Consider the following 17,084-nt stretch of genomic DNA (forward strand, 5'->3'; position numbering starts at 1 on the left):
ATCCTAGCATATGATACATGTATCTTATTTTCCACAGCTGTTTTTTAAATGCGGTCAATTCCTCTGGCTTGGTAGCATTTAGAGTTTGCCATTTCTAGTCTGAAAGCATGACCCTAGGTAACACAATCTGTCTTTTCTCCTAGCCCTGTCATGTGACCTGTTCAGGCTGTCCAGACACACCACTCTGCTCTAGCTCCCTCACAGCGTGCTTGGCACTCCCTTGATCTAGGGCCTCAAGTCTCTCATTTCACAGATAATTCAACTGTCTGTGTTAAGAAAGGAACAGGCCATCATTATCAAAATGCCATCAAAAGTCATCACAAGCATCAATGGGTCTATCTGCTAATAAAGCTGACTTTGATTAAGGCATGGTTGGAATTAGATGGCAACAGAAAGTAAAACATGGACTACAATGTTGTGTGTCAGTTTGGGGGGGGGGGGTAGGAAAGTCCCACCTTCCCCTGTAGTCTTTTGCAATGGACTTGTCCACCTATACACTAATGAACTACCCCTAATAGCAGTGATGTTTGGCTGGAGAGAGGGGACTTGCGTCAGAGGCAGCACTGCCAAATAGAAAAGTCTCTCTGCCCTTCCTTCCCTGAGCATCCATCACTGTGACCCACATAGTAGTCATTCTAATACTGTGAATCATCCTCTGTCTACGCCTGCACAGCTAAGCTTACAACCAACAAACATTAGAACCGCGAAGAACATCCAGTTATTTTTTGCAATCTACAGGGCTTTCAACCCAATCAAATCTCCCTGAGCATGGACCTGTCTCTAGAACTACAGACAAGAAACGTGTAACAGGAAAATTAGTATAAAAGCCTGGGTTTTTTCGTTAAGCAGACAAAAAAAATACACACAAAAAATTAATAAGCAGCCACTCCTAAAAGGCCATCAATAAGGCCCTGAGGTGATATATAATGAATGAGGAATTGATGCTTGGAGTCTGAAATGGGAATTAACAGAGGCAGCGGTGGATGATTGAACAGTTCTCTACAAGAGCAGTCAGATCAAATAAAAGTTTATTAGAATGCAGCTTGAACACTTCTGTCACGCCCTGACCATAGAGAGCCCTTGGATTCTCTATAGTGGTTTAGGTCAGGGTGTGACTAGGGGGGTGTTCTAGAATGTGTATTTCTATGTTGGTGCTCTTAGTATGGTTCCCAATTAGAGGCAGCTGGTAATCGTTGCCTCTAATTGGAGATCATATTTAGGAAGCCCTATCTCCCACCTGCTTTGTGGGATATTGTTTTGTTACTTCTTCATTTTTCGTTATTGGTTTATTGTTTTTGTTTAAGGTTTCACCAAAATAAAGATGTGGAACTTCAACCACGCTGCGCCTTGGTCCGCTCATTATGACGATTGTGACAACTTCCAGCCCAGCAACGCAGACAGATGACATTCATTTCATAAGTCAAGAAAAAAAAAATACTTCTGACTGACAGAACTCTTGCAAAAAATCGTAAGGCTCTCCAGAGGGTAGTGAGGCTTGTCATTCCTGTATCATGCATCACATTTTAAGTATATAATTTATCTATGTTCATATCCTGGCCGTGAAGGTCTGTTGAGGTCACTGATAATCGACACTTTGAAGATTCTTTACTATAATACCCGTAGTGTATGTAAGAACATTGAGATCCTACCTATGAAGGTCTGCTGTATCTGTGCGTTTCCTCCTATACGAGGGGAGCATGAGTGCGAGTAGCTGGATGCATTGGCACCCATTGTTGCTCTTCTTCACTTGTTGTTCTGGGATCTCCCCTCCTGCATGGTCATTCTGCCCAGGCGAAGCACTTCATTCCTCAGCCATCGGCTCCCTCTCTCAGGGCCGGGTCCTCTGGAGCCTCTTTTGATACCCAACCTGCCATGCCTGAGAAGGGGAGATCGAGCAGGGGGGTTAGCTATGGAGTGATTTGATTGTTTTTGAGTAACTCTGTTACTGACTAAAGTGCCAGTGGATTAAGCCCTGATGAGACTGTTTATACAACTCAAACAGACCAGTCTTAATGCATAACCATACATCCTGGCCAGGGGTGAAGGAATCTGTTACTCCAACTGATCTCAACCTCACATTACAAAAAAAATTAAATAATCGTTTTTGCCCCTGAAATTCCTTTTCAAAATTTAAAATCATTAACTTCCTCTTGTATAACCCTGCATATATTTGTTATACGTGCAGAGGCTATATGAGGAATAAAAACATCAAAATGTTTATATAATTTAATATCTACATCTAGATTCTAAACCATCCAAAGCTGCTCAACAGTGGCTTAAGGTTAGCACCACTTGAGACTGGTGCACTCTCTCTGCCTGCCCCTCAGGAAATGTTGATTGGCAGGCAATAATAAATGCAATACAGATGTATGGCGATCTTTGTAGGAAACCAGACCCCAGCCCTGTCCAGCCTACCTCTTTTAGACAAAAAGCCCCATACAAACTCCAGCTCAACCACTCTCTGCAGGCCCAGCCCTAGCCCCAGTTCGCCCCTGCACCCAACCTCCCTCTCTTGGTTAGCTCCTCCATTAACCCAACCTGGACGTAACCCTACTCTGATCTGCGTTGGTCAGCAGTTTCTTTGGTTTGAGATCTGAAATAGTAAGTTAACTGTCTGCAAGTCTTTATGCATGTTGGCAAATACAAGTGACAGCTGTTAGTCATGGTGGTCTGCTACGGTCTACTGTCAAAAGATAACACATACATTTATATTTTAGCAGACACTCTTATCCAGATCATTTACATTACTTGAAGCAAAACAATGTTTGTTACAAATCTAAAGATTATATGACCATCAACAAACCCATCCCCCTAACCCCAACAAAGACACGTCCTGACCCTCTGGGAGGCTGGCGGGGAGCTCCAATGCGATAGGAGATCTGCTTTATCTCAGATGGATGTCCCCCCCCCCCCCCCCCCCCCCCCCCCGGCATGCTAATAAATCACTGTGTTTTCCCCCATAGAGCAGCACTATAACCAGCCTCCCAGAGGCCCACTGTAAAACCACAAGCTCTTACTCAACACTCACACAATGGGAAACCAAACATTCACACAAATACACTCAAAACAAATAAAACTAAGTTATGGTTGATCTTTGTTTCATCGGAGGGATTCTTTTAGTTAACCTTTATTTAACTAGGCAAGTCGGTTAAGAACAAATTCTTATTTACAATGACGGCCTACCCCGGGCCAAACCCGGACGACGCTGGGCCAATTGTGCGCCACCCTATGGGACTCCCAATCACGGCCGGTTGTGATACAGCCTGGAATCGAACCAGGGTCTGTAGTGACGCCTCAAGCACTGAGATGCAGTGCCTTAGACCGCTGCGCCACTCGAGAGCCCAAATGGTGACGTAACTAAAAAATAAGCCAGGCTTCAGGGAGAATATGGACTGGATTTGTGTAGAGAATTTTTATATCTAGGATAGAGGAAAAAACCCAGATGTGCCGTCTTGTTTACAAAAGGTCCTCTGAGGTGCAGTAGAAAGCAGAGCAACAATGCATCCATCACATCAGCCAAACAACACACTCCCAGCTTTACAGCCAGAGTCCAAAACAATCATCTTCAAGAACCACATTTTCCACTAGGATCCTGGAAGCATATCTTAATGTTTGTAAAACAACAATTTCCTTGAGACGTGGACACTCGTGTCTCCTCAGCATCCCAAGTCTAACTCCACTCTCTCACTCTGATGTTGAATAGGCAGAGGAAGGATGTCTGGGGGTGTGGGGGAGGGACACAGATGGGCTGGAGCACGGTGCTGGGACGGGCCTGAGTTGGGTTTAGGGAGGGGAGTGGCAAGATGAAAGGCAAGGTTAGCTGGGCTATGTGTCACTAATGAGAGGTGACAGGGGAAAGGCCTCACGCCATCGCACTCCCCATGCCCTCTCTTCCACTCTGTAGCTTGCAAACACACACACACACACACACACCACAGCGGACTGGGTCGCTGTATTTAATCTGCCACTTACACTCTAAGAAAAAAAGGTTCTGCATAGAACCAAAAAGGGTTATTTTCCTTGCTTCCTATATGACACCCCTTTGTAGGATTCTTTAAATCGGAACCCCAGGGGTTCTTCTTCACTGAACCAAAATTAGTTCCATATAGAACCCTTGGATTCCATATAGGATTCTAAATAGAACCTTAAGGGGTGCCATATGTGAAGAAAGCATAGAACCCTTTTTGGATCTATCCAGAACCTTTCTTTCTAAGAGTGTACAGAGCAGATAGAGTACCTCAGCCTCCCACAGCACATTACCATACAAAACACCAGGCGGGAATAGGACCAATCTATTATTCAAATGACAGTCAAGTCACTTTATCAATAATTTATATGGATTTCCTTATCAGAGCGCGTAGGAACAGAAAAAAGGAGACAGGCATATCTCTGGGTTCTACTCATATCTTCCTAAAATTCCAGCTCTCCCAAACCCCTCACTAGATCATCAACAGTGGCTGTCATGCCACAGAGTCCAGCTCACATATACAAATTCATGGCTGTGCACACAAGGGAGACAGTAACAATTGGGAGGATTTGACCTACTAAGTACTCTATAGTGAAAGCAGATGCAAAATGTCCATTTGACTTCTGTTTATACAATGCCCCTATAGTCCAGAGTTGCAGATTGGTCTAGTTTTTCAAATGGTTACTGTGAAAATTAGTTCTATGATCCAAAAGGCACTGCACATTGACCAATCACCATGTCATTGACACCAAGATAGACAGTGGATGACTGAAACACCAGCAGCAGAAAGAGACACGCATTCACTTCCTTGTAGCATATTTTATCCTCTTTGAAAAGCGTCAACATCTTAGCAAAATTTATGCTAGGTTATATTAATTTCCCTGGCATCAATAAAGCACCAAGGCCATGATAGTAAACTATACCAGTTCAATCATTCACAAGGCAATATATTATCCTTTAGCGCTCCATGCCCCACAGGGAGTTTCTCTTCATTTACTTACAATGAAGATGTAGAAGGCTATTGATTTCTAAAGTATTCTCTATTCATTTGGGTTGCCCTACCAGTTTATAGCTCAAACATCCATCCAATCACCATTATCATAAAACAAAGCCGTCCCAAGATCCCATCAAAAAGGTTGGGATGTGTGACTCCCTGACCTGGAAATTGAGGTTTGGGACATCACAATGCCATTCTAATAATAGTGGTCTTTTACCAAGACACGTCAGCCAATTGTTGACCAGGAGAGTGAATGGGGAATAACAAGTAGGCTCTCTCTGCGTCATTTTCATTGTGTGCTTTACTACTGTGCTAACTAATGAGCCGGACTCACACTGTCTGAGACAGCATGTCCCCTCCCCTACATGTCCCTATATCTGGGGCCTTTGCTACTGTATCAGAGAGGTATAATAAGCCTTCTAATGAAGGGCTGGGATAGCTTGGGGGGGGGGGGGTTACTATAGAGCGGGACACAGAGCTTGTTAGTATGATGACCACAGGGCTGGCCGTGAAATTGATGTGTCTCGGCACCTTCTGCTGAGCTCAGACCTGACCAAGACATCTTTGACCGAACTGACATCATGGATCAATCACCATTCAGTCAGTGACAGGATACACTCTTTCACTCATTTTGTGACCATTTCCAGTACATCTTGACATGTGGCTAGTTTCCTTGTCGTTCTGAAACATTGCCATAAAATGTCTGTTTCACTATGTTGGACAGATTTGGGCCAGAGCTCAGCACAGTCTATTCTAAAGAAAGATGTGAGAGCTGACCTGGATTTGATTATTTTCCCTACTTTTCCCTCAGGTTTATGGTCTTTCGTTAGAGGCTCTGCTGAGTCGACAGGCCTAAATGTTTTTGCAGCATAAACTCACTAATCAGGAACAGAACTCTATACATTTTACTCTAAAAAGGGCAGTAAGAAACATCCAGCGATTTGTTTTTATGTAGTCTGTGAGTCACTGGGACAGACTTACAGGGGCATGTAACAAACTGCTTAGCTCTGCAGTGCTCTGGTCCATCAGGCCAATCAGTTGAGCAGTGCAGCCGTTCATTCTACTGATTACAGCCTCTGTTAGGACAGCTACCATAAACGCCCGGAACAGACCAGAAAACAGAAGCACACTGGAGTGGTGCGCGGGGTCAGCTGTTTGTTCACACCCGCCCGCAATTGCTAATAACTCATCCGCAACCACCAACTATATGCGCAAAAGTGAAAATCTGAGGCCCACACCCAACCCACTAATATAGGATTGTGCCATGGGCTAAAGTCAAAGACTGCATAATGATTTTTTGACAGGGGGTGCAGGATTTTGTTTTGCCTGATTTACATATATTTCTGCTTATAATTTCTGACATTTTAGTAGGCTATTTGTTAGTCAACTTGTCTATAATTAGATACATGTAGCTTCTCTTTAGTCATTATATGTTGCCCTAGAAGACTAAATAAAACCTTGCTTAACAGAATAATGTAATAGATCGATAGAACGAATGCTACAATCTGGTTGACGTCGGTAAAGTTCTCTCATCTTTCGAGGAAGCAAAGATGTTTAGGTACTGGGAAGAAAATACAATAAAGTAAAAACAACAGGAAAGATTTTCTGTACAACATGTCCAAATGACATCAGCTTGACCGGTTGTTAGGAAAATGAAAGCTGTGAAAACGACCCAATGTGTTTCTGATAAAATGTCAGTTCGGCTTCAATTAATATTTTACGTGGTCGAAATAATATCAGCATTTATGGTGAAGACAGCACCTCTACAGATCGTATCTAACTGAGCATTGAATTCTCTTAAGATGCAGGAAGAAAGAAATCATATTTCTTCACTGTTCCCACTTCCAAATGATGCCTATATTTGGTGTATAATTGTTATTATTAAGACTATAGCCCTATTTGCCCGGAAGTAGTATTACTAGAAAACGTTGGTTATGTATTTATTACCCCAAAATGTCCGTTATTCCAGAGGACGATCCGGAAGGGATAAGTTTTCCAAACTGCCCCCTGTAATTGACAGTTATGACAGAAGCCTGGAGTTTTTTTTCTGGGTGTGAAGATATTTCAAGTCCAGGCGGTAACAGGCTACACTGATAACTTAAGGTTGGTTCCCAAGTTTCTAAACCATACCAAACCATCTTTGGTATAGTGTCACCATAATATTTGAATTGAGGATGTGTGATCATAAACTAGCACCCTGACAAAATAAATAAACTAAGGACACAAAAGGTGGTCTGCATGTCAACGCAACTCATGGAAGCTAGTGAGCCTCTGTGTTATGCTGTGTGTGCAAATGAATGACCTCATCATTCAACAGTCTACCTTGGCATTACAAACAATGAAGGAGCTGGATGTCTATGGTAAACAGGCCTGAGCCTGAGTCTTCAGCCAGACTCTCAGGGTGACATTCAACATCTTGGGAAACAAAGCACTGACCTGCTTTTCCCAAATTTGGGTCAGCGTTCAACAGGAACTTTATTTGAGAATAAATCCACTGTTAATAACTTACCACCTTCAGCTCAATCTCTCCAATTCAGGTGACTCACTTCTATTACTTTGGCTAATTTCCCTGTGACAGAAGATATGTAGACCATGCACTTCAATATTGTGGGATATTTCTCACTTTATGCAATAGTTGTCATTTCTGAGTAACTGTCTACATTTGACTCTGTTGCCCAGATAAAATAATTTATCTCGAAGGAAGGAAAGCAGGCACCTCAAGGACACAAAGCTATGGAAGCGTGTAACTAATGGCCTTTGCCAAGTTATAATTTGTATTGGCTTTAGGCGACAGAGTAATCGAGTAAACATAGTTTTCATTGATATCTAGGCTCTACACATTCATCCTCACATTGCAAGAAGGATGTATGTGCCTTACTCTTAAATTTTTTTTTATTTTTTTTAATTGTCCCAGCTTCTCTAGGACAATATAGGGCAAACCAGTCATGGCATCATTCTAATCAGATGCCTGTGTGAGCCATTCTGATTAATCTCAATTACATAGTGGTGGATTTCACACTCCATATAACCTAAACATCCTATAGTTATAGGATACAGACAACTAAACATTCTGCTACCTGAGGTATGCCCAAACAGACTAAATCCGAGTTGCCATAGTAGAGGTTCTTAAAATGTTGTTACTGTTGCAGTCAAATTCAAGTTTAATACATTGATCTGCCAACGATGACAAAAAAAACAACATTCGAATTTGACATTGACAGAAATGGGAAACCTCTCATTTCAACGCCGCATCGTCACTTCAACAGTAGGCTAGAGGAAATGTAGCCTAGGCTACATTGTTGCTATAGCGCGATCCGCCAACAACTAATTGGATAGGCCTACAGTATCGATACAGTAGCAATAAATAGCAACAAATGTATAACTATTTGTTAAATTAGTTATTTTTTTATTTTTTTACAATTTAACAAATGTTCTTGTTAGAGGAATAGCATATGGATCGGACCTTTCAGGGTAGCTGCAACGTAGCCTACAAATAAGATACCTAACTTAAGCCATAACATGAATGTCGTGGAAAGGCTTTGTTAGTATTGTAAGCCATACCACGGAGCCATTGTTGCCTTGCTGACAGCATTTCGAGTATTCCTGCCAAACCCGTCGCATGCCAGCGTCGTATCATGGAATAGCCTAGGTTCGACTGAATCGGAAACAATGACTCACAGTAAAAATGGGCATTATAGCAAACAAGTTGAGTGATAAAAATAAACATTTCGGTAGCATGTTAGCCATGTTCATAACCCTGTAATTAGCCTACATGTCGGTTTCTACGTCCGCTTTGAGTTGCTCTTTGGAGACTTGACAAGTTCTGTACAAAAAATATCTGGTCAAAAAGGCATATGGACCTGCGATAGATCGTTGATTGATTAGTTTAACGTGTCACTGTACCTTGAACAGACTTAGCTTCTTTCAGAAATTATTCTCCCTTTTAAGTGTATTCCCGAATGAAGTTATGATGATTTCCTTGTAGAATTTTTTTTGTCTTAACCTACGGCACAACTCCCCTTTGTAACACCGATCATTAAGCATAAATCGACGCCATATACACAGAGAGAATCCTGCATGTGCCTTTAGATCCACTTTGTCTCGACTTTTCAGCAAATTGCAAGTCCTTTTTCCGAGAATAGAAACTCAAGACGTGTTCCTTAGCTTGGATTGATTTTCCTTAAAAACACTCATCCTTGCGCGGCGCCTGGGTGGGTGGGTAGTGGTGGTGTGGCCTATCCAGACGCTGTTTGCTGACTGGTTCGAGTCTGGAATTGTCAGCTTGCGAGCGCCGTCTAGCTGTATGTGCAAGCAATACAGGCCAATATGATGATAGGCCTCGGCTTCAGTTTTCATGATATGCATTTTAAAAAGTGCATTTCCATACAGAATGTACCCCAGTGTTTTGCCCAGAAGGCTCAGACTTTTCTGGTTCCATACTCTGGCCGGCACCCTAGTCTCACTGGGCCATGGCTCCGGCAGACTTGCACTTGGGGCCAAAGCCAGGCCACCAGAGTGGTGCAGCAGTCTAGGCACTGCTTCGAAAGCCAAGTTAACAAACAGATCACTGACCATTTTGAATCCCACCGCACCTTCCCCGCTGTGCAATCCGGTTTCCGAGCTGGTCACTGGTGCACCTCAGCCACGCTCAAGGTACTAAACGATTTCATAACCGCCATCGATAAAAGACAGCCGTCTTCATCAACCTGGCCAAGGCTTTCGACTCTGTCAATCACCGTATTCTTATTGGCAAACTCGACAGCCTTGGTTTCTCAAATGACTGCCTCTCCTGGTTCACCAAATACTTCTCAGATAGAGTTCAGTGTGTCAAATTGGCGGACCTGTTGTCCGGACCTCTGGCAGTCTCTATGGGGGTGCCACATGGTTCAATTCTCGGGCCGACTCTTTTCTCTGTATATATCAACGATGTCGCTCTTGCTGAGGGTGATTCCCTGATCCACCTCTACGGAGACGACACCATTCTGTATACATCTGGCCCTTCTTTGGACACTGTGTTAACTAACCTCCAAACGAGCTTCAATGCCATACAACTCTCCTTTCGTGGCCTCCAACTGCTCTTAAACGCTAGTAAAACTAAATGCATGCTCTTCAACCGATCGCTGCCCGCACCCGCCCGCCCGACTAGCATCACTACTCTGGACGGTTCTGACTTAGAATATGTGGACAACTACAAATACTTAGGTGTCTGGCTAGACTGTAAACTCTCCTTCCAGACTCATATTAAACATCTCCAATCCAAAATTAAATATAGAATCGGCTTCCTATTTCGCAACAAAGCCTCCTTCACTCACGCTGCCAAGCATAACCTTGTAAAACTGACTATCCTACCGATCCTCGACTTCGGCGATGTCATTTACAAAATAGCCTCCAACACTCTACTCAGCAAACTGGATGCAGCCTATCACAGTGCCATCCGTTTTGTCACCAAAGCCCCATATACCACCCACCACTGCGACCTGTATGCTCTCGTCGGCTGGCCCTCGCTACATATTCGTCGCCAGACCCACTGACTCCAGGTCATCTATAAGTCTTTGCTAGGTAAAGCTCCACCTTATCTCAGCTCACTGGTCACCATAACAACACCCACCCGTAGCACGCGCTCCAGCAGGTATATCTCACTGGTCATCCCCAAAGCCAACACCTCCTTTTGCCGCCTTTCCTTCCAGTTCTCTGCTGTCAATGACTGGAACGAATTGCAAAAATCGCTGAAGTTGGAGACTTATATCTCCCTCATTAACTTTAAGCATCAGCTATCTGAACAGCTTACCGATCACTGCAGCTGTACTCAGCCCATATGTAAATAGCCCATCCAATCTACCTACCTCATCCCCATATTGTTTTTATTTACTTTTTTCCTCTTTTGCACACCAGTATGTGTACTTGCACATCATCATATGTGTGACTAGGGTGGGAAATCTATGTTTATATTTCTTTGTTGGCCGAGTATGGTTCCCAATCAGAGGCAGCTGTCTATCGTTGTCTCTGATTGGGATCATACTTAGGCAGCCCTTTTTCCCACCTTCAGTTGTGGGATCTTGTCTTTGTTTGTTGCATGGGTTGCACTCCTAAGCTTTTCATTCATTGAGTTGTTAATTGTTTTTTTTGATGGAACATTTTAATAAAGAAAATGTATGCCTACCACGCTGCACCTTGGTCTCATTCGAACGACGGATGTTACAATCTGCACATCTATCACTCCAGTGTTAATTTGCTAAACTGTAATTACTTCGCTACTATGGCCTATTTATTGCCTTACCTCCTCACACCATTTGCACACACTGTATATAGACTTTTTCTATTGTTTTATTAACTGTACGTTTGTTTATTCCATGTGTAACTCCGTGTTGTTGTTTGTGTCGCACTGCTTTGTTTTATCTTGGCCAGGTCGCAGTTGTAAATGAGAACTTGTTCTCAACTGGCCTACCTGGTTAAATAAAGGTGAAAAAAACAAACTGCATCTCAGTGCAGGAGGCATCACTATAGTCCCTGGTTCGAATCCAGGTGGAATCCCATCTGGCTGTGATTGGGAGTCCCGTAACGCGGTGCACAATTGGCCCGGGTTTGTGTGGGGTGGGCCGTCATTGTGAATATGGATTTGTTCTTCACTGACTTGCCTAGTTAAATAAAAGTTTTAAAAAACAACAACTTTACTTTTCAACCTTCATTTACATAACACTTACTAACTGTGAACTTTAACACCTTCTCAAAAAAACATAGGTTGTTGATTCTGCTCTTCACAAGTCCTCACTGTCAGGCCTAGCTATGGAAACACATTTTCCCTAACATAAGGGTGTGTATACACTACTGTTACACTGGTGTGACAGTAAAAAAGCAGCAAAAGTGCAGTTTATTAATATTTTAAAGTCTGTAAGATGTACAAAGGCTACCATCAAATAGTGGGTCACAAAAATGTAAACAATGGAGCAAATGCATCTTATGATGACATCTATACATGCAAATTTTTATCTGATTTCTAAGCCAACCCAATCTGTTTTGCTCCATTGATGCACCCATCGTCAGTTTTGTTGCTAAACAACCAACCCACCTAGATTATTTACCGACATGCAGCTGTGGAATGAAGATAGTTTAAAAAGTGATCTATAATCAATCAAGCCTATAATCAATTAAATAATAGGCTATATACCTAATCAATTAGGCTATTTGCTGGTGTGTTTGGTCTTATGTGTATTTTTAGGCTACAAAAGAAGTAGGCTAGATTGATAGTTGATTGCACTATCGGCTAGGCCAGAGTTTCCCAAAGTCAATCTTGGGGCCACTCTGGGTGCATGTTTTGGTTATTGCCCTAGCACTATACAGCTGATTCAAATAACCAAAGCTGGTTGATGAGTTGGTTATTTGAATCAGTAGTGTAGTGCTAGGGCAAAAACCAAACCGTGCATCCAGTGTCCCCCAGGCTTGACTTTGGGAAACCCTGGACTAGGCTGTGGTCTTTGGTGTGGCATTCACAGTCATCATTGAAGTACCAATGTCCTCCAACGGAGGGCGATATGTTATTTGAAATGCATTCAGACCATAGGCATGGATTGTGGTGGAATTTATTTTATAAATATGATGTTTTCCCCTGATTACTTTAATTCACTTGTTATCATAGTAGCCTAGGTGATTATTCAAATATTACATATTTACAATGATTCTCATGTGGTTGGTATAGGTCATAAGTTCCTAAATCTTGTAGGCCTATTTCTCTTTTGCACTTTTCTATTTGCACTAGCATCCTATAAACATTTCCTGAATGACAATATTAATGTGCATTGAGAGTTATCCACTCTGGTCAAATCTGTTGTCATGGATGTCACGTCTTTCAGTTGGACCTCTCAAACTGTAGCATACGCCCTGAGAATAGACCTCTCAAACTGTAGCATACGCCCTGAGAATAGAGCTCTCTAACTGTAGCATTCACCATGAGAATAGAGCTCTCTAACTGTAGCATACGCCCTGAGAATAGAGCTCTCTAACTGTAGCATACGCCCTGAGAATGAGCTCTCTAACTGTAGCATACGCCCTGAGAATAGAGCTCTCTAACTGTAGCATACGCCCTGAGAATAGAGCTCTCAAACTGTAGCATACGCCCTGAGAATAGAGCTCTCTAACTGTAGCATACGCCCAGAGAATAGAGCTCTCTAACTGTAGCATACGCCCTGAGAATAGAGCTCTCTAACTGTAGCATACGCCCTGAGAATAGAGCTCTCAAACTGTAGCATACACCCTGAGAATAGAGCTCTCTAACTGTAGCATACGCCCTGAGAATAGAGCTCTCTAACTGTAGCATTCACCATGCGAATAGAGCTCTCTAACTGTAGCATACGCCCTGAGAATAGAGCTCTCTAACTGTAGCATACGCCCTAGAATAGACCCTCTCAAACTGTAGCATACGCCCTGAGAATAGACCTCTCAAACTGTAGCACTTCACCATGAGAATAGAGCTCTCTAACTGTAGCATACGCCCTGAGAATAGAGCTCTCTAAACTGTAGCATACGCCCTGAGAATAGACCTCTCAAACTGTAGCATACGCCCTGAGAATAGAGCTCTCTAACTGTAGCATACGCCCTGAGAATAGAGCTCTCTAACTGTAGCATACGCCTGAGATAGAGCTCTCTAACTGTAGCATACGCCCTGAGAATAGACCTCTCAAACTGTAGCATACGCCCTGAGAATAGACCTCTCAAACTGTAGCATACGCCCTGAGAATAGACCTCTCAAACTGTAGCATTCACCATGAGAATAGAGCTCTCTAACTGTAGCATACAGCCATGAGAATAGACCTCTCTAACGTAGAGCATAACGCCCTGAGAATAGACCTCTCAAACTGTAAGCATACGCCCTGAGAAATAGAACCTCTCAAACTGTAGATACGCGCCTGAGAATAGACCTCTCAACTGTAGCATACGCCCTGAGAAATAGAGCCTCTTCAACTGTAGCAATACGCCCTGAGAATAGACCCTGCTCTAACTGTAGCATACGCCCTGAGAATAGACCTCTCTAACTGTAGCATACGCCCTGAGAATAGAGCTCTCTAACTGTAGTGCATCACACTAGACCTTTAGATAAGTATGTTCACAGTAACTAGACAGTAACCATACTTACTCTTTCTGAGTCTCAGATAAGGGATATCTGTTTCAGCAATACCCATAACCCCCTGCTTCCTAGTGACTTATGACACGACACCGCTTGCTGTTATTTTTGTTGTGTGGTTGGTTATTTGAATGTTTGGTGCTGACCTTATTGCCTCCCATGTAATCTGATTATACATTACAAATGTGATATGGCTGATTCTGCACCAGCTAAATATTAACGTAGAATTCATCATCTGTGAATAAACCTTTGTCATAGTGGGCTACAGTCAGTGTCACTGGTTTTATTTTCTCAAGGTGTCAAGCAAGTAAGATTCATTTTGTGGTGAAACATTTCCATATAATTTTTCTATACCATTTGATTGCAATTAAACCCAATCATATAAAGCCCAATCATACCAGTCCTCAATACATTTGGACAGCCTCTATGATTGCATGTAAACTACGTTTTTTGACAATGGTGTGTTTTGGAGTCTGGGCCCTGTTGTAGTGACTCCTCCCTTTGGATGATAATGATGGGAAGGCTTGATGAAAGCCCAGTGTCTCTATCTCAGAGGATGTGCTGCTGGGAAGTTTTCCACTGTTACTGAGATAGGGTCTGCTGTCCAGAAGCTGTGAACCTGACGTTAGCCACACAGGATTAAGTAGAGTGATGTTTGCTCTTTTTAGGGGACCCACTGGGTTCCTTGTACGGACAAAGTTGCAGGACCACATATCAAATATCTACAGCAAGCCACCCAAGGACAAGATTGGGCCTGGGGTAGGAACCAACGCTCCTCATCTCTCTGTCCTTATTAACTTATTTCTTGCAACCAGAAAAATATTGTTTTGGAAGTGTCCCATTTGGTAATTGTTTCGTTATGTCCATGTTACCAATTTCATTATCATTTTTGCATTCTTTATTTTGTTGCCTGCAAATGTTTGAAAGTATGTGTTATCTTATATTACCATTCAATGTCAGAATTGAATGGTCAAGCTGGTCCATGCAAAGCTCATAGGAATTGAACTAAAACAAAGCTATTTCTGACGAATTGCGGCCCACTGAACTCCTAAAATTACACAAGCATCAGACAAGAAACTACAACACTACAACAAAGTTACAGACTGAGGCAGCCATATCTTTAACACATTACTTTACATTCTCTAATGTGGTGAATTCAAGCGAATAGGGGTTTTCCAGCTAAAAGAGAAAGACGTTTTATTAATAAATGTATTTGTATTTATATTTATTTAAGTTAGTAGTGCCAAGCTTTCCCCTCGGAAAAGAGATCTGATGACAGAGCTGTGAGACAGAACCTAGTGTTGGTGCAGCCGTCCGCTCAACTTTCCTCAGGGTTTTTAACTGATCATTTATGGGTGTAGCAATGAAGCCCAACAGTGCCAGTGGAGGATGTTGTGGAGGCAGGGGGATGGAGACTAGGCTAGGGAGACCATGATGTAATATAATTACAGCAAAGGATCATGACCCTCTGGGGGGCAGGTCAATTGGTCGGCCCAGCTGTAAGCCTACAGCACGAAGGAGAGAGAGGGCTTGATAAACAGGGAGAGACAGAAAGTTGGTGTTTATGAGAGAGAGAGGGGGGGGGGGGGGGGGGGGTGGTGGTGATGGGTTTTACACAACTGCATAAAAAACCTGACCCAGGTAATTACAGTGTCATTACATGACCAAGGAGTTACATTCAGCTATTGCCTGTTGGCCTTTTGATTGTTTTATATTCTAAATATGTATGTGGTCTCTTTGTTTCCCTCACAGCAATCTCTCTTCACAATGTCAGTGTTTGCGTTCGCTCTCCTGGCTCCAGCTGGATGGATCATGCACCGTATACCAGTTTACCGCCAAAGACCCCCTCCAGAACCCTGACTGGGCTGCACCACCATGCATAGTATGACATCAGTGAAACATCAGCGAAAGACAAAAACATTGCCTAAATGTATCTTGTCTTAATAATGTATAAGATTAATAAATATATAAACAGATGAATGAAACCACAATAATTTACCAGGTGGATGGTATAATGTTTCATATTTTCCATTTATTTTGCTTCTAAAGAGGTGGAATCATGACATGTAGTATTTTAGTTGATGGCACTGTAAATGCATTATGGATTCGTCCCTTAAATTAGCACTGCTTCTATTTGTAATCATACATCTGCAGTAAGTGCCATCCTATCTGACTCAGATCAATAAAGACAAAGTTGACACACTGTTGCATTGTTGTTTGTCTTTATTGCAGACATGAAATATTGTTTCAGCAGGCTGGCCCACGGCCAACTATGTTTTCACCTTCAGAATTCCAATCTATATGTGACTTCCGTTGAATGCGTGATTTTCTTCTAGTGGACAAGGAGTACCAGGAACCAGTGCGTCAGCCCAGGCTCCAGAGACAGGATGTTGTTACTTTATCAGCTGGAGATGGGAATACTTTAGTCTTGGTTCTTGGCACACACTGAGATCCGTTGAGAAGGCTAGTTAAGCTCATAGTGTCCATTCTCTTAGGCTCAGAACTGAAAATATTGTTTATCTTTGGAAAATATTGTTTATCTTATTTTAACTGGCGTGAACTTGGAAGAATTCCAATTACTTTCTGTAAAGAAAAGAAAACCATTCATGATATAAATAGTCAGTTGCCATAACCCCCCATTGATGATGGAAAGATTCTTGGAAAAGCAAGAAACTATAGGAGCAATTCTCTCTCACCACTAGCTAATGTGGATCAAATGGCCTATGTTTACCACAAAGAAGTACAGTAGTTTGATAGTATATTTTGAAAACATCGTTTTTGTGCATACTGTCACAATACATTGTTTAAAAATGTGACCCCTGATGCTTTATAAGTTACAGTTACAACATCTCTGATAACCATCTGTTGCTTGATTATAAATTAGCCTATATAAAATAGTGATATATAGCTTAAGAGGAGTAAGTATGCCACCACGTTCGAACTTCTCACTTTGATTCTCAGTTGATGCTGAATTGCGAAAAGAGCATTAGCGGTCTCATGTTGAG

The 17,084-nt window shown here is 42.4% G+C and overlaps 1 protein-coding gene and 1 long non-coding RNA gene across 2 annotated transcripts in view; one reads left to right on the plus strand and one right to left on the minus strand.

Moving 5' to 3' along the window:
• The window catches only part of LOC111968687 (BTB/POZ domain-containing protein 7-like), a 34,695-nt gene extending 25,519 nt beyond the window's left edge, over window positions 1–9,176 (minus strand). The window contains exons 1-2 of the mRNA XM_023994475.3: window positions 8,868–9,176; window positions 1,650–1,876 (exon numbers count right to left, since the gene is read on the minus strand). Of these exons, the coding sequence (XP_023850243.1) occupies window positions 1,650–1,731 (82 nt within the window). The 5' untranslated portion in view covers window positions 1,732–1,876; window positions 8,868–9,176. The remainder of the gene's footprint in view (window positions 1–1,649; window positions 1,877–8,867) is intronic.
• A 5,432-nt stretch (window positions 9,177–14,608) lies between these two features.
• On the plus strand, window positions 14,609–16,282 carry LOC111968339 (uncharacterized). Its single transcript, XR_002877872.2, has 2 exons — window positions 14,609–14,838; window positions 15,832–16,282. It is a non-coding gene; the product is annotated as an uncharacterized lncRNA (long non-coding RNA).
• Window positions 16,283–17,084: the final 802 nt, after the last annotated feature.

Source organism: Salvelinus sp. IW2-2015, linkage group LG9, assembly GCF_002910315.2.
Source record: "Salvelinus sp. IW2-2015 linkage group LG9, ASM291031v2, whole genome shotgun sequence".
Taxonomy (NCBI): Eukaryota; Metazoa; Chordata; class Actinopteri; order Salmoniformes; family Salmonidae; genus Salvelinus; species Salvelinus sp. IW2-2015.